The 25931-nt window shown below is 41.3% G+C and overlaps 1 protein-coding gene across 1 annotated transcript in view; it reads left to right on the top strand.

Annotated features, from left to right (window-relative positions):
* The first annotated feature begins 991 nt into the window (after nt 1–991).
* Nucleotides 992–25931, top strand: part of LOC140128461 (solute carrier family 23 member 1-like) — a 148595-nt gene continuing 123655 nt past the window's right edge. The window contains exons 1-2 of the mRNA XM_072150168.1: nt 992–1111; nt 15318–15461. Coding sequence (XP_072006269.1) covers nt 992–1111; nt 15318–15461 — 264 coding nt within the window. The remainder of the gene's footprint in view (nt 1112–15317; nt 15462–25931) is intronic.

Below are 25931 nucleotides of genomic sequence, written 5' to 3'. Positions count from 1 at the left end.
GTACATGCTGAACTTATCATTACAAACCTGTTCAGTTAGTAACTCAGCCAATAACTATTGGCTAAATGTTCTACGAATAGAGGGGCATAAAGAGTGACAGGATAAAGCATAAACATTTTCTACAGCTGTGAAGGAGAAGAAGAACGGTGTATAGATAATATTATTCTCTGTAAGTTTTTGCTGTACCTGTTTATTTATGTCTTGTTTATGTTTTAGGTCAGTGTGTTTAATCCTAGCCTTGTTTTATTTTTATATATTTATTATCTTGGAAGCAAACGATTATTTGAGGTTAATTTGCGAAAGACATAGCATACTAAAATGTTTGCATTGTTACTCAAATAGTGTTTACTCGACCTGTTAAAAATGTAAAAATCTGTTCAGGTCTCAACTATTAAATGTTTGAATTCCGCTGACAAAGTTGCAAGCAAGTGTGCCAGGGTCAGGGAGTGATGATCCTCCCCAAAATGGCTGCATCCTGCATCGCCAGAAGGTAGTATTGGTATACATGGTCACTTGGATTTTAATGGTGCTAATATTAAGGGCAGGGGAAGAGGGGGGGGGGGGCTCCCCTCAACACTAATCGTAAAGTTTTTTACGGAAGCTAATTGAAACTTTTTATGAGTAAATATCTGTATATGTTCTATGTTCTATGAACATACAGCTATTTCAGGTGTAGTCAAATAAAGGGATTTTTTCATAAATCCAAATAACAATGCACCACTTACTAGGGACTCTCTCAAACCAAAGCTTAAGAATACAAAAAGGACACATCAGGCAACTAGATTTTGACTAGGTTCTTCAAAGTACAGTACAACAGAAGCAGTATAATTATTAATTCTAGCTGGACAGGGTCTAGGACATCAACTGAGATAAACATTAGCTTGAACAGTAACCCCATTCAGCAAAAACAATTATGTTAAGTAAAAAAAACACTTTGTAAATAATTAAGAATGTGACGCCACATCCAAGATAACTAAACATTTAAATATGAATGCCAGATTTTACAGATGAATATTGCTTGTGGAATATTGTCCTCAACAGCTCCAAGATGATTTCTGATACTGAGAATGCATTAAATAGTATGGAAATGAAAGAGCACAATCTGAATAAGGTAAGTCATTGTAAGTCAAGGAAAGTTGGACAATATTCGATAGATAGGTAAGCACATACTTTAAATGAATGCTTCGATAAAAACACACTTATGGATGTATCATGTCTTACCATATTAACATGTGCTTTATGTTTAACTATAAAAGTGTAGAAATGTAGAAATCCAGGTGCAAGAGTAAACTTGCATCACTAAAGCTCTTTTTCTTAATCAGTGTTTAAAATCACAACAGCTGTACAGGGAGAGCAATAGATGATAAGTTTTTTCAGTCCTTTACTTCTTGACTTGTTGATTAGATCATGCACTTGAGTGAAGACTATTTCTGTTGTAGTTTGACACGTGATTAAAACCAACTAAACAATAATGTAAAGGAATTCCATAGATAACATATAAATAATTAAATATTGTATAATGTTAAACCCTTTAGGGTGCAACTAAACAAAAGCATCTGCCAACGTGGCTGTGATTCAGCCAGCTGCATCACTTAAGTAATTGTGACCATAATTCATAATAAAATTATTGTTTATTAACAGTTTCATGTATTTTTAACATAAAACTATTACTAAATAATCATTGTGTTATAAATTATGGTCACAATTACTTAACTGATGCTGCCAGCTGCATTGCAGTCACATTTCAGCCGCATCACAACCACATCCTAGCCGCTCCATTTAGTTGCACCCTTAGGGATGTTAGCTTCTAATGTCAAAATCCACTGTGTCTTTTAAGTCTTTGAAAGACTTGCAATGTTTTCTAGAAAAAATTTTTTTACGTCATTCATCATCGTTACAAGAGATGATTTTGTCTGCTTTCTTTACGAGTAATTTAAAACAATTTTTTTAAATAAAAACTGTGGTTGGTATAAGAAGATTGGATTTAATTTTTTATTTTTTACTAAAGGTTTTATTTTTATTGAACATGTTTGTGATTATTTGCTTGCTTGAATTATAAACTGCAATATTTCTAGATTGCAGTGTATTATACACTCATAGGCAGACTATTAGACTCCTTACCTTTTGTGCCTCTTTGGTGCATCTTAAAAAAATCTTACAGATATGACATCATGTGATATGGTGCACCAAGTTAGTTTTAGTACAATTAGATTTTTAGAGGGTAATGAGGTATTATTTATATTGTATTAACTAAAAGGGGTAAGAACTGATTTGGCAAGCTCTACGTAATCTGTGTGCGCTGTATAAATAAAGGAATGTCCATAAACTAGCAACCCGATGGTAAGCCAGGGTGTATTAGTACTGTACCCTATTCATTATAGTAAACTTGAAAGTGATCCCACAGAGGCCTACAAGAATCAATTAATTGATATGACCAAGAAGTTTTCAACTGAGATGCAACACAAGGTCAACCTTATCATCCCAGAGGATGCCAGGCCAGGCTATTTCTATATGCTCCCCAAGATTCACAAAGATGGGGATCCAGGAAGGCCTATTATTTCTGGCATTGGCACCTTGACGGAAAGTATCTCAGGTTGGGTGGAAAATCTCCTTAAACCCCTGGTCAGAGGTACTCCTAGCTACATCCTGGACACTACTGACATTTTAATTACTGGATGTGGAATCTCTATGCACTAACATAAAGATGCAATAGCAGCATGTCAGGCACACATGGAGAAGAACAACTTCCCAACAGAACTGATCATAGAACTCGTACAATTTATGCTCACCCACAACTATTTCACATTTAGAGAAGATCTGTACCTACAGTGTATGGGAACATCAATAGGTTCAAGGTATGCACCACAGTATGCCAATCTTTTTGTGGCTGAACTGGAAGGTGCTTACTTATCCTCATGCACCACATAACCCATGATCTACCTCCGTTATATTGATGATATTCTGATCATCTGAACTGCAGGTGAGGAGGACCTGCTTCAATTCCATGAGGGCTACTACAACTTTCACCCCACCATCAATCTGAAACTAAGCTATTCAGATAAGGAGATACACTTTCTGGATACCACAATATAGATTAAAGACAGCCGCATAAACACAAAGATATTCCATAAACCAACAGACAGAATGGCCTACCTGAGAAATAACAGCTTCCACCCCAAACATACCAGACAGTCTTTCATATATAGCCAGGCCACAAACTACAATTGCATCTGTTCAGACAAGACAGACCTGGAAAAACACCTCCTGGAGCTCAGGTCTGAAGTTCTCCAGTTGGGCTACAGACCAAAATGACTGATAACCAAATAGGAAAAGCAGCAGCCATCAACAGAGACCATTTACTCGCATATAAGGAGACCCAAGAGGAGGCCAGGGTACCCCCAGTAGTCACATACAGCTTACAGTCACTTGCATTCTGCATAAAGATACAACACTAAAAGAAATATTTCCAGTCCCTCCTCTCCTGTCCTTCCGGCAACCACCAAACCTGAAAAAACTGGTTGTCTGCATCGCCCTGAGACCCCCATCAGAAAATGATACCTCACCCTGTCTGTAAAGCAGGTGTAAAACATACCAGCACATTAACACCGGTGACCAGGGACCTGTACCTCAATCACAGCAGGTACATAAGATCAAGGGGACATTTTCCTGCAGGTCTTCTAATGTGGTCTACCTTATTATGTGTCAACAGTGTCCAACCACAGGCCTTTATGTTGGGGAAACAGGCCAGAGACTCCATCAGTGCATGAACTCGCACCGATCTGATATTAAAAATGAAAGGAAAGATCTCCCAGTGGCTGCACATTTCTCCAGAGAGGACCACACTGTGGAAGATTTGCAGATTGCTATTTTAATGGGACATTTTTAGACACAGAGGGAAAGGAAAGAATGGGAGTATAAATTAATGAGGAGATTCAACACCTTGCAAAGTGGTCTTAACATTCATGTCAGCTTCATGACCTCCTACCTCTGACCTGGAGGACACAAGCAGAAAAGAGCCAGGGCTCTTGTGTCTAGCCTCACAGGTTTTTAGCGTTTCTATTGCCATCCTGTCGTAAATAAGATATTCCTGTATTTATCATTCTTTTGTTTTAAAGTTTATTTTATTATTTATACTTTTATGATTACTGCCTAGTGGGTATAAAATACAGTGAATTTTCTATTTCATGCATAACATCATGTCTGATGAAGGGAACAAGTATTCTCAAAAGCTCACCATCAAATATACTCAGTTAGCCTCAAAAGGGTATCACTATTCTTCTGCTCTCCATGGCTAACATGGTACAAATCTACACTACTAGCTACTGTGTATAAACTCAGAGATAGGATACAACTAATATTTCTGTCCTTGTCACACTACAGTTTCATACTAATGTAAAATTATTATAGACATGTTCATAGGTAGATTGCAGCTTCATAGTTTGTGACACTGAAGCAATATTTGTTGGCCACAGTCTTTAGAATAAGTAAAGAATTGAAATTTACCCAAATACTTTGTTCATCTGTAAGAGAGCTGTTTATTTCATTTCAGCAATGAATAAGCTTTTTTGGACAGGTTCAAATTTTATTTCAAAATTTCTCATTTTTATAGCCAAAAATCCAAGCACTCTTTTTATCACTTGTTAAAAAAAATCTAAAACAGAGAGAAAATTAACAAAACAATCTGTGGATCAAATAGCAGCACATCTGCTCATGTCTGTGTTTGCTGCCATTTGTGGTGTCAGGAGACATTATGTTACCTAGTGACATTTAGCAATGCTTACAAAATATGCTTTAATTGCATTATGTATAGTTTGCTTCAGATGTCCTGAAAATACATTACTGCAATATTTGCCTTTTATAAAAAAATAATCTGAATAAGAAACGTTTTATTCCAGAGCTTCTGAATGTCAAGTTGTAAGGTTAATATTAAACCTATAATTGTTTATGGGCAACCCAGATCAGTTTTGAGTGATGCAGGAGACCAACAAACTTCCTCGAGACAAATACATTGTCACGCACTGGGGTCCAGGAAGAGTCTCTGAGGCAAAGGTCTGTGGACTCCCTGGACCACCGCAGGGGATAACGATGCTAGCTGCAACCCAGGAGCGGAGTCTAAGTGGACTCCTGGTCTTTGCCAGAGCCCGCCGCAAAGCGGGATGGTCTTGCTGCAGTGGGGAGCCACCAGGTCGCTCCACGGGTGCAACTAGGGTAGGCAGGACCATGGTTAGGCAGGACCACGGGTAGGCAGGCCAACAGGTAAGCAGGACCACGGGAAAGCAGGACCACAGGATGGCAGAACCTCGGAATGGCAGGACCTCGGAATGGCAGGACCACGGGATGGCAGGACCTCGGGATGGCAGGACCTCGGGATGGCAAGACCTTGGAAGGATGGCTGACAGGACCTCAGAAGGATGGCTGTCAGGACCTCGGAAGGACGGCTGGCAGGATCTCGGAAGGGCGGCTCGCAGGACCTCGGAAGACCACTGGGATACAGGACCGCCATAGGATAACCAGACCGCCACAGGATAACCGGACTGCCACAGGATAACAGGACCACCACAGTATAACAGGACCGCCACAGGATAACAGGACCACCACAGGATAACAGGACTGCCACACGGAAACACGGGAACACCACAGGACCATCACACAGGAACACCACAGGAACGCGGGAACACCACAGGAACACGGGAACACCACAGGAACACAGAGGCGTCTGGAAATGCTCAGGAAATTCAGAGGCGTCTGGAAATGCTCAGGAATCATGGAGGTGTCTGGAAACGCTCAGGAATCACGGAGGCATCTGGAAACTCTCAGGAGGCTTTCTCTTCAGCAGAATGACCTGAAGATCAGGCTGGGGATGCAGGGAGTCGCCAGGCTATATAGCAGAGCCGGGAATGCCAGCGCAATAAGGAGGACGCTGGCCCTTTAAATTCTTGGAGAGTCGGGCGCGCACGCCCTAGTGAGCGGGGATGCACGCAAGCTCATCCGACAGCAGGAGCGCCGCCGGCCTGGAGCCCGGAGCCAGGGACCGGAGCCAGGAACTGGAGCCAGGAACCGGGAGATGTAAGTATCGACCTGGGGGAGCGGGGACAGCAGCAGCACACAGCGGAGCATGGGTGCAGACTGCTCAGTTCTTGGCCCCCACCTTTTTGCTCCTGTACAACCCCTCCCTCTTTCACTGATGTCAGCTCACCAGACTGTGAGCTCTGTGAAGAAGCAGGAGGGAGGAGCTGTACAAGACCACAAAAATGGGGGTTGAGAACTGAGGATTGAGCAGCACAGACGAGTCACATGTTTTTTCAAATGTATCTGTGATCATCAATAAAAAAATGTTCAAACTCTACCCACCTCTTGTCTGAGTCACATCCTCACATTTGATCTGATCCCAAACCACTGCCATATAATATTTTTTTTAACATCTGGTACGTCGATACCTCCAAACTTTGCAGGCCTGCTCATGACATTCAAGTGAAGCCATCATTTTAAAAATTGAAATAATGCTGATCCAGGTAAATTAGGACTTGGGGAATTGTAAAGGTTAGGAAATCCAAGGTAAGAGCAGGATATAGTTATATCAAAACTGGGGTTAGATTTTAATTGCTAAGGTAGGTAATTTATATATTTCTCCAGCAATAAGGAAATTTGGATTCTATATTTGTAGGATGTTGGGATTCTAATTGGGAGTAGCAAAAGGGTCCCTGTAACTTGGATTTTGGTTAATGATCCTAGGGGGTCAGACAGAGACAATATGACATAGTTAGTGAATAGTTCAATTTGATAAACTTTACCTCTTACCTTTATTATTTTGATGTCTTTTTATGTTGGATTTTTATGGGTATTTTTTATAGTAGTTATAAGAAAACCAATCTAGACCTGGGAACGGAAGCGATGCCTTTCAATATTTATTGTTGGGTGTGGGGAGAGTAGAAGTTATTATTGATGGTATGAGGGTTTGGGGAGTTGTACATGTGTTAAAAATGTTGTTAATATCTTCTGGTGAGCTAAATAGTTTTTTGAGTTGGTCAACTTTTGTTCTTGGATCTAATAAAAATGCAATTTTGGACTTTGGCTGCACTTGTTTGATCCTCCTAACTAGGGTGGCTCCTACTTTATTGTTATGACTGTTGGCATTATCCTGAAATCTTTTAAATTGTGACTCCTGATAGGATTTCTCTATGCTTAGTCCTACAGGAGTTTATTTCTGCAGTTGCTGAAAGGGAAGTATTAACCTTATTTTGCATTTGTAAATGTTCTATCTTGTAGGTTACCTCTTTTGGCTCTGGAACAGGCCTGTATCAATCAACCTCTCAGAAATGCTTTTTGTGGGTTCCTTAAAATCAAGTGCTCATTAACTGAGAGGGCTCTTTGCTTAGTTTATTTTTTTATAGTCAGGATAGGCAAGAATAAATTAATTTAGGTGATATGGGGGTGGGATATGGCCAAGTTGTCGATGTTAAACAATCCTATGAATAAATACCTGGATAAATTTAGAGAAATAGTGGATCAGACCAGAAGTGATGGTTTCATTACTGCAGCTGAGCAAAAATTTTACTCCCAGAGTTTCCAAAGATAGCATTCTTCTATAGTGTATGTAGGGTCCACTAAAGACTAACTCAGTTTTAGTAATGGATGGGGTTAATAATATCCACTACATTAGTGCTATCCACTACATAGCTAAGGTATAACAACCTTTTGTGCTAACCCTCCCATCGTTAGAGTTCAATGGCAGTTTTGAACACACCTGGTGGCTTGGAATTAGAGGAATGTCACCTACTATCTGGACACAAGGGCACATACTACCACCAGCATAGAGGTACATCTATGTGGAGCCCCTGTGCGCCCACATACGCTAATCTGCACCTTGTCTAGTGGGAGGATAGGGTTGTCTTAGGAGAGTAGATGATACCCAGCATGTGCAGTTATAGCTGAGTTACATTGATGACACACTAATCACTTTGATTAGGCATTAGATTCACATCAACAATACAGACAAAAACACTTTCCTGGATCTGAGAATAACAAAAACGGAAAAGGACAGACTTCGGTATATAGAAAAGATACTGCAGCAAATAATCTCCTCCACTGGTCAATTTGCCACCAGGACCCATTAAAATGGGGGATATCGGAAGGTGAGTATCTCAGGATGAGAAGAAACTGAAGTAGTCTTAACCCTTTCAGGACCTGGCCCTTTTTTGTTTTTTCATTTTCATTTTTTACTCCCCATGATCAAAAATCCATAACTTTTTTATTTTTCCATGTACAGAGCTGTGTGACGGCTTATTTTCTGCGTAACAAATTGCACTTCATAGAGATGGTATTGAATATTCCATGCCGTGTACTAGGAAGCGGGAAAAAAATTCCAAATGCAGTGAAATTGGTAAAAAAACGCATTTGTGCCGCCTTCTTGTGGGCTTGGATCTTACGGATTTCACTGTGCGCCCCAAATGACATGTCTACTTTATTCTTTGGGTCGGTACGATTACGGGGATACCAAATTTGTATAGGTTTTATAATGTTTTCATACATTTAAAAAAATTAAAACCTCCTGTACAAAAAATTTTTTGGGGATTTTGCCATCTTCTGGCACTAATAACTTTTTTATACTTTGGTGTACTGAGCTGTGGGTGGTGTCGTTTTTTGCGGATTTTGATGACGTTTACAATGTTATCAATTTTAGGACTGTACGACCTTGTGATCACTTTTTATAGAATTTTTTAATTTTTTTAAATGACAAAAAAAGTGCCATTTTCGAATTTGGGCGCGATTTTCCGTTACGGGATTAAACGCGGTGAAAAACTGTTATCATATTTTGATAGATCGGGCATTTTCGGACGCGGCGATACCTAATGTGTTTATGATTTTTACTGTTTATTTATATTTATATCAGTTCTAGGGAAAGGGGGGTGATTTGAGTTTTTAGGGTTTTTTATTATAATTTTTTTTTTTTTAACTTTTTTTTATTTTTATTTTTAGTACTTTTCAGACTCCTTAGGGTACTTTAACCCTAGGGGGTCTGCACGATCCTATCATATACTGCCATACTACAGTATGGCAGTATATGGGGATTTTACTCCTCATACATTACAATGTGCTGATAGCACATTGTAATGCATGGGTTAACCAGAAGTAGCCTCGGGTCTTCGCGAGACCCGAGGTTACCATGGCGATGGATCGCCGCTCCCCGATGACGTCACGGGGAGCGGCGATCCTCGAAAAGATGGCGGCGCCCACGCGCCGCCATGCTTTTGAAGCCGCCGGCAGCATTGCCGGCGGCGATCGAGGTGAAAACACCCGCGATCGGTGCTAGCACCGATCGCGGGTGTTACCGGTAAGCCTTTGCTGCAATATGCAGCAAAGACTTACCGGCTATGGAGAGGGCTCAGCGCGTGAGCCCTCTCCATGCACCCGCGGCCGACCCGTGACGTGCTATTACGTCACGGGTCGTGAAAGGGTTAAAGATTTCCAGAGTAAATCTAAGGAACTCACAGACCGCTTCAATAAAATATGTTTCATGTGTAACATCTTAATCAATGAATACCAGCGGACCATTAAGACAGAAAGAAAACATTTCTTTCTCCAAAAATTTAAGGTCAAGATATTCTGAAAGATTAGCTAATATTTGGAATTGGAGATCAATGTATTCTGACAGATTTGCCCCCTTGAGGTCTTAACTGGCATAGCCTATCACTCTCTCTTTTTGTTCTTGGACCTGGGACAAGATAGCTAAAAAACCCTTATTTACTGGCATCAGTTTTTAGACAAAAAGGCTGGTTATAGTCAGGATAACCCAAGATTGGTGGTTGTATCAGTTGAAATGATATTTCTTGTTCTTCAGCCCAGTCCATGGGAATCTTTCTTTTGATTTCCTATTTGGGATATCTTTTAAGAAAATCTTATAAGTGCCCAGCTTTTTGAGCAAAATCAGGTTTCAACCTCCTACAATATCCAGGAAATCCAAAGAAACTTATGACCTTCATGATTGTAGTTGGAGTGGGCCAATACTTACCACTGAAATCTTTTCAGTGTCTTGTCTGATTCCTTCTGCACTAATGATATGCCCTAAGTAGTTAACTTATGTTTTCAACAGGTTTTTACTTTAAGCAGTGTCCCTTGCAGAACATATGTTACATAGATGTTATTAGTTTCTATATTTATGCACATTAAACAACCAAGTGAATGCCCAAACTTGTATCCAAACAAGCTTGCAGCTTACATCCTACATAGACTGCACTATACTGCAAAGATTGGTGTCATCTGCAAAAATAGACCCAGTATTATTAATCCTGTTTTCTAAATAATTAAAAAATAAGTTAAATAATAGTGGGTATGGCACTGAACCTTGCGGTGCACCACTTGTAACCACGTGAATGGTATAGCAGTTTCTAAGTTAGAATTAGAATGCTCTATGCTATTTGTTAAGTGCAATCACTTGAAGTCTACACATTGGGGCACATTTACTTACTCATCCCGTCGCGATCCCTGCTATGTGTTGTCTGACGAGGATTTGGGTATGCCGCGATTCACTAAGGTACTGCATCCAATTTCCTGCATGTGTCGCTTCCACGCTTGATCTTGCAACACAATTACGTTTTTAAATTCCACGGTTTGTCCGTATCAGTTGGGTTGTCCCACGGCATGCCCCCCGATTTGTGTTGCATGCAAGCTGGTGCCGATGCACCACAATCCGATCACGTGCGGCAAAAACCCGGGCAATTTGGCGCAAAAAGGAAATATTCGGGAAACCTGACAAAATCGCGGTCCGCGGACCCTTAGTAAATGGGCCCCATTCTGTTTATATCAGTAGTGGGTAGAGTAAGGGGAAATCTTTTTGACTGCAGCCCTTTGCTTCTGCAATGTTGAGAGAAAGATTAAAAGAGAAATTGGTTCTAGATAAACAACTGACAATTTACATAACCTTTAATTTATAAATAATATTGTATTAAATACCCATTTAACATAAGGAATTTGAGATGAGCTATTATATTACAGGCAGGTTACCAAACTGTGTACAGAGAAATCTGTTTCCAGCTCCATACCTATGTAAAAATCAATTGATGGATGCAAGGTCCGAGGTTCCTTAAGATAATCTTTTAATTGTGAGTCCACAAAAACCTTCTAAGTTGACTAGAACTGGCATGGACCCATGAAACAGCTTGTTTTCAAGCTGGCTTTTGAAGATCAATGAGGGAATTTATCCAATCCTGTATACTAGAATTCTGAGACCAAAACATTACTTTTTTAAAAAAAAAATTACCCTTATCATAAATCTGATAAAAGAAATTTAGAGAATGTGTAAAGGATTTCTAAAAGTTTTTACCTACTTAAAAGAGATATAATGATGGGTAACAATATACTAATGATGGCTTATGTGTCACACAGACACTTCATATTACAGGTATGAGATCACTAAGTTTAGAAAACACTATGCAAATCTGCTTTACATAAAAATTTAGAAGCACAGTAAAATGTCCTCTCGGAATGCGACTCATGATGTGTTGTTTTTCCTTTGCTTGATGTTCCAGTTTGAAGTGTGTTTTTTGTTGCTGACTGTATTGAGACTAGTTGCTCCGCACCCAGTTCCTCTGCAGCTCTGGTCCAGCAACAGTTAACTTGCTGTGATGAACAGACCTCTGCTCCAGTCATCAGGGGTAGAGGCACTTTGGCCACCCATATAGATTTTAATCACAGAAAGTTACCACTGGTAATATTTCTAGCTTCCTTTCCTGTTTTTTATTGACTTGCTATACTACGGATATTTCTTGTTTACTGATCTTGGCTTTCGTATTTTTGACTATCCCTTTTGCCAAATTCAAGATCATCATTGTGACCCAGACCTGTGATCTTACTTTGATTTGTTTGCTTGTTTGTTAGTCTTGTTTTGTGTCCTCACTTTGGCATAGGGAAGGACTGTCTTCTAGTTGTCCCATATCACCTAGTATACACAGAGGCAAGCAGACAGGTGACAGTTGGTGGCTGAGTTAAGGGGTCACTGTCCAGAGTCCACATTACAAAAAAATATATAATGTATATAGCACCACTTTTTTTTTTTTGAGGAGCACTCATTCCATACAAACCAGTGCTTGTTTGTGTTATTTACAATCTATACACAAATCAGCCCAAGGCACCATTTTTTGTATTTTTTTCTGTTTTTCTTTTCTTTTTAGAATACCTTATATACTCGAGTATAAGCCTAGTTTTTCAGCACAAAATTTGTGCTCAAAAACCCTAACTCGGCTTAAACTCAAGTCAGCTAAAAACATAAAGACAAAACTCACCTTTCTGACATCACCCATAGGTCCTCTTCTGTCTGAGACAGTCTGAAAAGAGTACCTATGGGGGACGTCGGAAAGATGAGTACAGTGTTATTTTTTTTCCTACTACAGGGGCTGGGCAGGCTGTATGCTACAGGGGTTGGGCAGGCTGTATGCTACAGGGGCTGGCAGACTATATACTGGGAGGCTGTAACCAATGCATTTCCCACCCTCGGCTTATACTCGAGTCAATAGGTTTTCCCAGTTTTTTGTGTTGAAATTAGGGGTCTCGGCTTATACTCGGGTCGGCTTATACTCGAGTATATACGGTAAGTTAAAACTATCAAAATCTCATTGGCGCTTCTTCCCTTCCCCGCCCGCCATGTGCCCAGACAGCAGGTTACTTCCACATGTGGGGAAACTGTGCAATATATTCGGAGAGGCATTTTCTGCTTTATACATTCAGTTTATGTGGGTAAATTTTAAGGTTAAATGAAATAATTAATGATAAATATTAGTGATGATAAAATCTTCATTTAGTTTGAAGCTCTATAAAATACTTAAAGGGTTAACAAGCTTCCTATGTGCAGTTTTGAATAGTTTGAAGGGTGATATGTGGGGACTTCTAAACTTCTAAAACCGCTATAGATTTAAAATGCTTCCCTAAAATAATTGATTCAAATTTTTTTAAAAAAATTTGTGAGAATGCTTTTCGATTTGTGATCTTTCTAGCATTGTAATAAAACAAAAGAACACTTATGAAATTATGCCACCACAAAACTAAGATGTGGTTAGTTAGTAACTAATTCGGATAGCAAGACTATCAGTTTGAAAAACAGAACATTTTGAATTTTGAAAATAGCATATTTTTTGTAAATGTTTACCAAATTTCCTTTTTTTCATAAATAAATGCTAAATATTTCAACCAAAATTACCCACTAACTTGCAGTACACAATGTCGTGAAAACACAAACTCAAAAACATTTAGGTAAGTTAAAGTGTTCTAAAGTTATTACCTGATAAAGTGACACATGCTGGTTTTGAAATATAGACCTGAGTCATCAAGGCACAAATGAGCTTTGTCACTAAGGGATTAATGGGACCCTGTCACAACATTTTCACAAATACAGCTAGTGACAGGTTCCCATAGAGTCCTATTCATTAGCTGACAACCTTCTTTTAGGTAAAATGGGTTCCCTCACATCCCCCTAAATCAACTTTATGTTATATTCCCTGGCATAAGACAGAGGGAGCATGTCCTGCTCAATCAGACACTTCCATCTATGCCTCCCCATATCCCATACCTCTTCTAAGTATTCAGCACTTCATGTCATGTGACCAAGGAGATGTCATCTAAAGTCCTGTAACATCTACCTCATGTATGTATCATATCATGTGAAATCACAGCATGCCTCCATGGAGGATAGGGAAGTGCAGAAGTCCATGGAGGCATGGGGAGGTGTAGAAGTCCTTGGAGGCATACTGTGATTTCATGTGATCAGATACATACATGAGATAGGCGTTGCAGATTTAAGAGGCTCTAGATGACATCACCCTGTACCCAATAATGTAACAGAGCTCTCTCTCAATGTTCCATACAGCAGCATGTTCTAGCTGAGACCTGTCAATCAGGAACAAGGAGGCAGGACAATGCAGTAACCAGTGAATATGCAGGGCCTCATTGGACTTGCTTAGTGTCATTAGTCTACAAGTTTACAAACTGATTTCTCAACATTGCAGCCATGAAAATGAACCATTTAGGGATAGGGGCAATGCGTTTTAATCATAGCTTTAAATGAAATATTTATTTTGAGTGGGTTAATTTCAATGGCCGTTCTCTTTAAGCATTTTGATAGCATTCTATGATAGCAGTCATGGGATGCAAGGTCCTTACAAGGTACAACTATAGCAACATGATTAAATGGTCCTAAGAGGAAGGAATTATGATTGCTGCTTTAGTTCTAAGTATATTGTTATTATCCTTGCTAGAATTGTTCTTATCCCATGTTATAAAAAATGTACATAATTTTTTTTTCAGTTCACTAACTATCTATGTAAATTATTATTATTGGTGTTGTTATAATTATATATTGTTGTCTTTGAATTAACACCAGTTTTCTTTCAACTAGGGTATGCCTTATTTAATAGTTCATTATTTATCTTTTATTTTTACAAACTTCAAATTTGTGTATATTTAGAATTGTTATGAAACATTCAAACCTGAATCTTGTAGTTAAAATCCAGTTTATATTGAATATAAAATTGGAATGTGTAATTCAGTAACAAGCAGTAAGTTACAACAGCAATAGATGGCAGCACCTGACCATTATAGTCTCACATTGAACAGATACCTTAAATTCTTCACCATAATTTAGTTACAACAAAAAGAAATTACATTTTACTATCTGACTTTTTTCCCTTTCATCTCAAGGGACACAGTGTAAAATAAGCAAATATTTTATTTTATTTGTAACCTGTAAAAATACAAGTGTTTTTCATTTTTATTTAGCTTACTATGTAGAGTTTTTGGGCTTTCCTTCATAATGCATATATTGGATCATAAAATGCATTAATATAATTTTTTTTAGTTAAATGGTGAATATATTATACTTTTCTGTGCATAGTTTTGATTCAGTTACTTAAGCTCACCATTAATATTCTATTCTTTGCACTTAAAGTACACAAATGTTTTACAGGCAGTTAATAGTTTTCCAAGATTACTTTGCTCTGGTCATAATTGTTGATTTTACCTGCATTCAAATACTCAATTTTAAAGAATTAAATTAAAAGTTATGTGTATGTATATGTAAACCACATGAAGTAAACAAGAGAGAAGGAAAATAGATAGCTGTACTTTCTAAATCATACAATTGTCTTAGGCTAAACTCAGACTCATATTATGCAGAATTTTCTTTTGGAAAACTTTCCTATGCTTTTGAACGTTCTGATATTCAATACAAATGCCAGATCATTTACATAGTGATGTGTACTATATGTCGCAAATGGATTTAATGTCAAAAAGTGGTAAATAGTCAATCAATGTCTCTTATTTGTTCTCTGTAGAACTTATGTGACAATAACATTGAAAGAAGAAATCGGAATATAACGGATCCCATTTATACAGAAAATAAGAGGCCAGCTACAGATTTAATTTATTCAATTGATGATAAACCGCCCTGGTATTTGTGTATTCTATTGGCATTGCAGGTTGGTACATTATCTTCTATCAATTAAACAATAAAAAAGTTGCTAAATGAACAGTATTATTGTATGGTTTCTGTAAGCTTCTTCTTATTGTTTTTGCCTTTAGACATCATGTACCATATATACTCGAGTATAAGCCGACCCAAGTATAAGACAAAAACCTGGTAAAACCTATATTTTTTTTTACTCGAGTACAAGCAGAGTTTGGGTTTTCAGCACATTTTTTTGTGCTGAAAAACTAGGCTTATACTCTAGTATATATGGTAATAGAACCCAAGTATCTAATTAATAAGATAACAGCCCTGTAGGAAAAAATTCCCTGCCTATATTTCTTTACTTTACAATGTCATGCGGTAGGTTCCTGCTTGTTCACCACAAAAAGAGTATTTTAAAGGGTAAGATTGGCACTATTCAACTTAATATTAAATAATGTTAATTAATGCCACTACTTAAAGCATAGCTAACATTTTAACAAACCTTACAGCAGTCAGCAGTCCAGTGTGGGTAACACTGCTTTTGGTCATAATGCAACTTGTAATCTTGATTTTCCAAAAGTGTTTTCCTCTGTGTCTGTTACTTTGCAGTGGTCTCAAAGGTAGAGGTTGGATACCTTGCTGCTGTGGCTTACTGCTACCCCCTTCTTCTCCATGTAATATGACCTTAATTAGCTAAAATTTATCTTGCTTGCAAGATGGAAATCAGAACTAGTGATGAAAGAATCCACATTATTGCATCCAAACCCGAACGTAAAAATCTGTTCAGGTCCGGGGTCAAAGTCGCTGGCATTTAAATTAATGCAATGCTGCGCCTCATCATTTTAGCCGGATCAGTGGTCCCCATAACATCATCACACATACATTGCATCAATCTAAATTCCAGTGGTGACTCTGCCAACGGCCTTTAACCCCTTAACACTGAGTCCCTTTTTGGTTTTGCCGTTTTTATTTTTCACTCCCCACCTTCAAAATGTTATAACTTTTTTATTTTTCCATGTAAAGAGCTGTGTGAGGGCTTGTTTTCTGCATAACAAATTGCACTTCATTATGACAGTATTGAATATTCCATGCCATGTACTGGGAAGCGGGAAAAAAATCCAAATGCAGTGAAAAAATTGGTGAAAAAATACATATACGTTTTCTTGTGGGCTTGGATTTTACAGCTTTCACAGTTCGCCCCTTGTCTACTTTATTCTTTGGTTCGGTAGGATCAAGGGGATACCAAATTTGTATAGATTTTCACACATTTGCAAGAATTAAAAGCTCCTGTAGAATTTTATTTTTATTTTGTCATCTTCTGGCGCTAATAATTTTTCCATACTTCGGTTTACAGAGCTGATGTTTGATGACGTTTTCAATGCTTCTATTTTTAGGACTGTACAGCCTTTTGATCACTTTTTTCTAAATGGCAAAAAAGTGCCATTTTTGACTTTGGGTGCTATTTTATTAAACACAGTAAAAAACTTTATATTTTAATAGATCGGTTATTTTTGGACACGGTGATACCTACTGTAATGTGTTTATGATTTTTACTGTTTATTTATATTTATATGACTTCTAAAGAAAGGGGGGGGTGATTAGAATTTTTAGTTGTTTTTCATATAATGTTTTTTTTTAACATTGTTATTTATTTTTTTACTATTTTTCAAACCCCCTAGGGGATTTTAACCCTAGGTTTTCTGATTGATCCTACCATATACTGCCATACTACTACGAATCACACATTGTAATGAATGGGTTAAAAAAAGACAGCTGGAAGACCCCTGATGACATCACTTAGAACAACGATTTTCAGCAAGATGGTGGCGCCGCCATGTTTTTGGAGACGCTGGCGGTGATGTATGGGTTAACACCCACGATAGGTGCTAGCAATATGCAGCAAAGACTTACTGGCTATGTAGAGGACTTGTGAGCCCTCTCCATTCGCCCGCAGCCGATGCACGAGGTAGTACTGCGTCAAAAGTAACAAGGGTCAGAATACAGAAATAGCACATTTGAGGAGGTGGAACAAAAAGTATCAAGAGACCAGAGAGTGAACTGAGGAGAAGGTATATGTTGAGTTCGTGAATATCGCCCCGACTGCAGATTCGGCCATCCATCATTCAAACCACACCTGGCACTCAGCTTCAAGATGCGTAATATGAGTACTCTGCTTATAGCAGAGCAAAAGACCTGTGAAAAAAACAGTGAATTAAACTTTGTTTTTCCACAAATAACAATTATCCACTATATCAGTATGAGGAATAAGTACACACCAAAAAACAGACAGGAGTCCATGATCTACTTTTACAAATATATAATATTTGTAATCAATAATTTATTAAGCTAATAAAACAACCAATTACAATTACATACTGTAATATGTTACAAATATATTCACCTAAAGATAACAGTGTTTTAGACTTAGTGAATAGTATTATTCACTTGAGTGTTTTTATGGACGTGTGCTGTTTGTGTTCTCTATAGACACACATGTAACACATGCTCCTACTGACTTCTGGATTTGTCTCATCCATTTTTCAGTGATGTGTTAATTTTAAGAAATTTACTGTAAGTAATTTTTTATTTTATGTCTGAAAAAATCTTGGGCAGCACACAGATGCTTGATATCTGTAATTTCCATGCAACTGTTTGAGGGAATTTACTATCTTGGAACTGTATAAAGTCAGTAGACTGCTTTGACCTAAAAAAAGTGTCAAATTTATAACTTGATTATTTGCCCCATCACTTTGCCACACTCAAAAGGAACAAAGTCCCAACATTTCTGCACAAGTGGCTTTAAAATTACAGTATATACTTGAGTATAAGCTGACACAAGTATAAGCCGAGGAACCTAATATTAAAACAAAAAAAACTGGGAAAACCTATTGGCTTGAGTATAAGCCTAGTGGTGAAATGCATTGGTTACAGCCTACACCCAGTATATAGCCAGCAGCCTTTATATAGCCATCAGCCCCCAGTATAGAGACAGTCCCTGCCCACTAATATATAGCCAGCAGCCCATGCCCCTTAGTATATAGCCAGCAGCCCCCTTCCCCCTGGTATAAAGCTCTTGTCTGCCCCCTTGTATATAGCCAGCAGCCCCCAACTGTATAGCCAGTGCCTGCCCCCTTAGTATATAGCCAGTGCCTGTCCCCTTGTATATAGCAGCCCCCTGTGCCCAGCCTATTAAAATAAAAACTATGTACTCACCTTTCCAATGTCCTTCGCAGGTCCTCTTCTGTCTTCTGAAGCACCGGCTCTGGGTACCCGCGCACTGCCGTTGTATATAAATGACATCAGCTGAATGCTAATATCATAGTGTGTGCCGATGGTGGTGCACACACTATGATGTCAGCAAGTGGCTGTCACCATGGTGTGTGTGATGCAGTGTGCGGGTAGCCGAAGATGGAGCCTGAGCCATAGAAGACAGAAGAGGACCTTCGGGGGTTGTTGGGAAGGCGAGTACAGATTTTTTTCCATAGACTTGAGTATGAGCCGATGAGGGGTTTTCAGCAGATTTTTCTGCAGTAAATTCTTTTTTAATGACATCTTGAAGCCATAATTCTGGAGTGAGGGCATGATTAATGTCCCTTATTAACGTTAATTAACTCATTCGTCCAATTAAAAATAGACCAAAATAAAATATGCCTTTGCGGTTATTCACCAACATCTAAACACATTAAATTCTGTGCACTCACGTCCTGTCTGCAGTGAATACAAACTGCATAGTAAAAAACAACAGAGACCTTACTTTGAATGTGGCTGGTGACCAGTCCTGTAGATCCTTCCACCTCCTTTTCATCCTCAAAATATGTAGCAAATAGTTTTAATAGTTTTAATTCTTTCTGCTCCCTACTTGGCTTTAGCATTCTATAAGCACTATTTTTACCAGAGCAGTTTATAGTCCCTGCTCAGCACATCTGTCCTTACCTGGCTGAAAGTGTAAGTACTGTTCTTTAAAGTGTAACAATCACTTGAGATCATTTTTAATATTGTGCAGGGGCAGTTGTATTGAACAATTTTCTTATATACTTTGTTAACAGTAACTAAGTTCTGCTCAGGGATCAATTAGGCAAAAAACAAGAAATGAACAAAATGTTATTATTGTCAAGATTAGGGATAGCAAAAAAGTGGGGCAATACTCAAACCCCTTCCTTTATGGAATGGATTGAATCAAAAAGTTAAAGCTTGGGAAAGGATTAGTCACCTGAGAAGGGGGACTCTCCACAAAGGGAATAAGATCTGGTTGGTAGGAGGGAATAGGTTTCAGGTATTATGAGTAGAGATGAGCGAACATACTCGTTGCTCGGACGAGTATTTCGCCAGCTCGAGAAAATGGCATCTCCCGCCGTTTTGCTTTTTGGCGGCCAGAAACAGAGCCAATCACAAGCCAGGAGACTCTGCACTCCACCCAGCATGACGTGGTACCCTTACACGTCAATAGCAGTGGTTGGCTGGCCAGATCAGGTGACCCTGGAATAGACTAGCCCCTGCCCGCGCTGCTCGGATCATTCTCTGTCTGGATGCCGCTAGGGAGAGAGCTGCTGCTGGTCAGGGAAAGCGTTAGGCTGTTCTATTAGAATAGTGTTAGGCAGGAGTGATTCTACAAGAACCCAACAGTCCTTCTTAGGGCTACAATAACGTTTTATTTTACTTTTTTTTGTTTGCTTGTGGCTGGGCTTGCTGGCATTAGTAGTGCAGCTAGTACCATATTGTGAGGAATTTGCAGGGAGACTTGCTACCGTTGTGTTTAGCTCTTAGTGACACGCATATCCACCTCAAACACCGAAGTGGGACAATTTATTAGGGGTTTGATTAGAATTAGGCAGAGTCTGCTGATTTATTTTTTTTTTACCTTTATTTCTTTTCATAGCTCAAAGTCATATTGCAAAGCAGTGTGCTTTCACTGTAGGCTAGAAAATAGCCATAGGAGAACCCCAACGGCTTCCTTAGGCCTACAATAGCGTTATATTTTCCTTTCTTTTGTTTGCTTGTGGCTGGGCTTGCTGGCATTAGTAGTGCAGCTAGTACCATATTGTGAGGAATTTGGTGGGAGACTTGCGACCGTTGTGTTTAGCTCTTAGTGACACGCATATCCACCTCAAACACCGAAGTGGGACAATTTATTAGGGGTTTGATTAGAATTAGGCAGAGTCTGCTGATTTATTTTTTTTTACCTTTATTTCTTTCTATAGCTCAAATTATCAGGCACAGCACAAAATCCAGTTGTGTGCTGTCAGTGTAGGTTAGAAACTAGCCATAGCAATAGGATAGCATCGTTTTGTTTAAAAAAAAAACACAAAAATTTTTTTTTTGAAGTTTACACTTTAATTTGGAAAATGTTTAACCCGAGGGCTAGGGTTAGAGGACGAGGGCGTGGACGTGGGCGTCCAACTACTGCAGGGGTCAGAGGCCGTGGTCCTGGGCGGGGTGAGACACCACCTGCTGATGAGGGAGCAGGGGAACGCCGCAGAGCTACACTCCCTAGGTTCATCATGTCTCAAGTTACTGGGACTCGTGGTAGAGCACTGTTGAGGCCAGAACAGTGCGAAGAGGTGATGTCGTGGATTGCGGACAATGCTTCTAGTCATTTGTCCACGAGTCAGTCTTCCACGCAGTCCACCCATGTCACCGAAATCAGCACTCCTCCAGCTCCTCCACCTCAGCCTCCTTCCCCCCAGTCTGCCCCCTCCCAGCAAAATTTGGCATTTGAACCGGCATACTCTGAGGAACTGTTTTCTGGACCCTTCCCACAGTCACAAACCACTTGTCCGGTTGCTGCTGAGCAATTTTCCGATGCCCAGGTTTTCCACCGGTCGCAGTCTGTGGGTGATGATGACATTATTGACGTAGTGGAAGAAGTGTGTAAAGAGGTGTCAGACGATGAGGAGACACGGTTGTCAGACAGTGGTGAAGTTGTTGTCAGGGCAGGAAGTCCGAGGGGGGAGCAGACTGAGGGATCGGAGGATGATGAGGTGACAGACCCAAGCTGGGTTGATAGGCCGGGTGAACACAGTGCTTCTGAGACGGAGGCGAGTCCTATAGCAGAACAGGTTGGAAGAGGCAGTGGTGGGGCCAGACGGAGAGGCAGGGCCAGAGCTGGTGCATCAGCGCCAAATGTTGCCCGTATTCAAGCTCCCTTGGCGAGGGCTAGATTTTCAGAAGTCTGGAGGTTCTTTAAAGAAACACCGGATGACCGACGGACAGTGGTGTGCAAACTTTGCCAAACCAGGATCAGCAGGGGTTCCACCACTACTAGCTTAACTACCACCAGTATGCGCAGGCATCTGAATGCTAAACACCCCACTCAATGGCACCAAGCCCGTTCACCTCCGGCTGGGCATACCACTGCTCCTTCCCCTGTGTCATCTGCTAGTCAGCCCCCTGCCCAGGACCATGGCCCAAACACCTCCCGTGCGAAAACCCCATCTTCGCCTCCACGATCCTCCACAGCATCCACCAGCGTTCAGCTCTCCATACCCCAGACGCTGGAGCGCAAAAGGAAGTAAAGCACAACCCACCCACACGCCCAAGCCCTCAACGTCCACAACTCCAAGTTGCTTAGCCTGGAGATGCTGCCCTATAGGCTGGTACAGACCGAGGCCTTTCGAAACCTCATGGCGGCGGCCGCCCCTCGGTATTCGGTCCCCAGCCGCCACTACTTTTCCCGATGTGCCGTCCCAGCCCTGCACAAGCACGTGTCAGAGAACATCATCCGTGCCCTGACCAACGCCGTTTCTGACAAGGTCCACCTGACCACGGACAAGTGGACGAGTGCTGCCGGGCAGGGCCACTATATATCGCTGACGGCACATTGGGTTAACTTGGTGGAGGCTGGGACCGAGTCTGACCCTGGGGCTGCTCATATACTGCCGACGCCGAGGATTGCGGGGCCTACCTCGGTCCAGGTCTCAAAGGCCTACTATGCCTCGTCCTCCTCCCACCCCTCCTCCACCACCTCCTCCGAATTACCATCCGTGGGCATGGCGCCATCAGTCGGTGGCTCTAGGCACAGCAGCAGTACCGTCGCTAAGCGACAGCAGGCGGTGCTCAAACTGCTGAGCCTAGGCGATAAAAGGCACACCGCCCAAGAGCTATTACAGGGCATCACGGCGCAGACTGATCTGTGGCTGGCACCGCTGAACCTGAAGCCAGGCATGGTTGTGTGTGACAACGGCCGTAACCTGGTGGCGGCTCTGCCACTCGGCAGACTGACACATGTGCCATGCCTGGCCCATGTGTTAAATCTCATAGTTCAGTGTTTCCTCAAGACATACCCCAATCTGTCTGATTTGCTCACGAAGGTGCGCCGCATCTGTGCGCATTTCAGGAAGTCCAGCACAAATGCTGCCACTCTCAGGGCAGCGCAGCGCCGCCTCCAACTGCCCGCTCACCGACTGTTGTGCGACGTGCCCACGAGGTGGAATTCAACATTAACCATGTTATCCAGAGTTTACCAGAAGCGCAGAGCGATTGTAGACTGCTAGATGACAACTTCCACCAGAACTGGTAGTCAGGTCAGTCAGCTTCCTCAAGTCTACAATGAGGAGTGGACGTGGATGTCTGATATCTGTCAGGTGCTGAGTAACTTTGAGGAGTCAACACAGATGGTCAGTGGCGATGCCGCCATCATCAGCCTCACCATCCTGCTGCTTGGCCGGTTGAAAAACTCTCTGGTCAGCATGAAGTCGGAAGCTTTGCGCTCGTCACAAGAGACGGGGGAAGAAGATTACCTTGTTGATAGCCAAAGCACCCTTAGGTCTGTTTGTCAGTTCATATCGGAGGAGGTGGAGGAGGATGAGGAGGAAGAGGAGGAGAATGTTGGCGAGACAGAATAGGGGACCATTGTTCAGTCCTTCACTGTTCAGCGTGTATGGGCAGAAGAAGAGGAGTTGGAGGAGTTGGAGGTGGAGGAAATGGGCAGTCAGGCCAGTGACGGGAGTGAATTCTTGCGCGTTGGGACTCTGGCGCATATGGCAGATTTCATGCTAGGCTGCCTATCCCGTGACCCTCGCATTCAAAGAATTTATTCCAGCACCGATTACTGGGTATTCACTCTCCTGGACCCACGGTACAAGCAAAATCTTTCCACTCTCATCCCTGGAGAGGAAAGGAGTGTGAGAATGCATGAATACCAGCAGGCCCTGGTGCACAAGCTGAAACAGTATTTCCATTCTGACAGCGCTAGCGGCAGAGGGCGTACTTCTGCGGGACAAGTAGCGAGGGAGAGTAGGCGAGCAGGCAGCTATTTCAGCACAGGCTGGGGTATGCTTTACAAGGCCTTTGCCAGTTTTATGTCACCCCAGCAAGACACTGTCACCTGTCCCCAGTCTCAACAGAGTAGGGCTGATCTTTACAGAAAGATGGTGAGGGAGCACGTAGCTGACCATACCATCAACCTAAATGATCACACAGCTCCCTACAACTACTGGGTTTCAAAGCTGGACATGTGGCACGAACTGGCGCTGTACGCCTTGGAGGTTCTTGCCTGCCCTGCCGCTAGCGTGTTGTCCGAGCGGGTTTTCAGTGCAGCTGGTGGCATCATCACCGATAAGCGTACACGCCTGTCGACTGACAGCGCTGACAGGCTGACGCTTATCAAGATGAATAAAGCCTGGATTTCTCCGGATTTTCATTCTCCACCAGGTGAAAGAAGCTCAACCTGAATAATGTATGCACTCCTCCTCCTCATTGTCCTCCTTCTCCTCCTCTTTGTACACTAAAGCATAGGAAACTGGCTATTTTTTGGCTCTGGCTCTAGCTATAGTACTCTATGTATTTAATTTTTCTGGAGGGCCACCTACCCGGTCCTCTGTTTTATGCAATTTTTGGGAGTGCCACATACAGGCACTCAATCTATTTAATTTTTCTGGAGGACCACCTACCTGCTCCTCTGGTTTGAAAACTTTTTTGGACTGCCACATACAGGCACTCAATTTATTTAATTTTTCTGGAGGACCACCTACCTGCTCCTCTGGTTTGAAAACTTTTTTGGACTGCCACATACAGGCACTCAATTTATTTAATTTTTCTGGAGGACCACCTACCTGCTCCTCTGGTTTGAAAACTTTTTTGGACTGCCACATACAGGCACTCAATTTATTTAATTTTTCTGGAGGACCACCTACCTGCTCCTCTGGTTTGAAAACTTTTTTGGACTGCCACATACAGGCACTCAATTTATTTAATTTTTCTGGAGGACCACCTACCTTCTCCTCTGGTTTGAAAACGTTTTTGGACTGCCACATACAGTAACTATCCAAATTATATTGTCTCCATAGCAGCCTCCACATGTCGTCTTTTTAGCTGGCTCCACACGTTGTCTCCATTGCTACCTCCACATGTCATCGCCATCGCTGCCTCCAAAAGTCGTCCATATAGCTGCCTCCATACATGGTCTCCTTATCAAACGAACTGTGTCAGGCAGAATTTTGGGTTGTTTTCATGGCTTCCACATCAAACTTGTTAACTTTGTCGCCGCCCTGCTGTGTAATCCACCAAATATACTGGCAAACTTTTATCATTTACCGATATTATTTCAGCGCTTCTTGCGCATCTGTTTACATTCCCCTCCCCCTGCATATCCTAAACTTATAAGAACGCTACTACACTTGATCTTATACAAAAGGTTCTCAGAAGTGCTGTTTGGGGAGTAGCCTAGAGACAGGGGCTTGGATTGGTGAAAGCTTGCCTGGCAGCGGAGCGCCAGCTCCATCTCAAGATCCAACTAACATAGTTTTAACTGCAGCACCTTTAATCTACTACTAGTTCACTGCCTCCATACATGGTCCCCTTATCAAACGAGCTGTGTCAGGCAGAATTTTGGGTTGTTTTCATGGCTTCCACATCAAACTTGTTAACTTTGTCGCCACCCTGCTGTGTAATCCACAAAATATACTGGCAAACTTTTATCATTTACCGATATTATTTCAGCGCTTCTTGCGCATCTGTTTACATTCCCCTCCCCCTGCATATCCTAAACTTATAAGAACGCTACTACACTTGATCTTATACAAAAGGTTCTTAGAAGTGCTGTTTGGGGAGTAGCCTAGAGACAGGGGCTTGGATTGGCGAAAGCTCACCTGGCAGCGGAGCGCCAGCTCCATCTCAAGATCCAACTAATATAGTTTTAACTGCAGCACCTTTAATCTACTACTAGTTCACTGCCTCCATACATCGTCCCCTTATCAAACGAGCTGTGTCAGGCAGAATATCAGGTGTTTCACCAGATACATAGTGGAACTCGGCCCATCTGTCGCCGCCATGCTGGAGACCTGAAGTTGCAATCATAGCAGCGCAATATGGATGCCCCATACTGTCGCTCTTAATCATGGAACCATTTCCGGAAAAACAATTAAAAATAGAACCACTATGCTATTCCATTATTCCAAGGTGAAATAGTCAAACGACCCGGCCTGCTTTGAAATTTATAATTTTTTCAAAGTAAACGCTTCTGGCCCCCAGGCCCATTTTGGGTGGGGAGGAGCCGAGAGAC

Source organism: Engystomops pustulosus, chromosome 4, assembly GCF_040894005.1.
Source record: "Engystomops pustulosus chromosome 4, aEngPut4.maternal, whole genome shotgun sequence".
NCBI classification, from domain to species: Eukaryota; Metazoa; Chordata; class Amphibia; order Anura; family Leptodactylidae; genus Engystomops; species Engystomops pustulosus.
The sequence above is the reverse complement of the archived record's forward strand: the minus strand, read 5'-3'. Positions and strand labels throughout refer to the sequence as shown.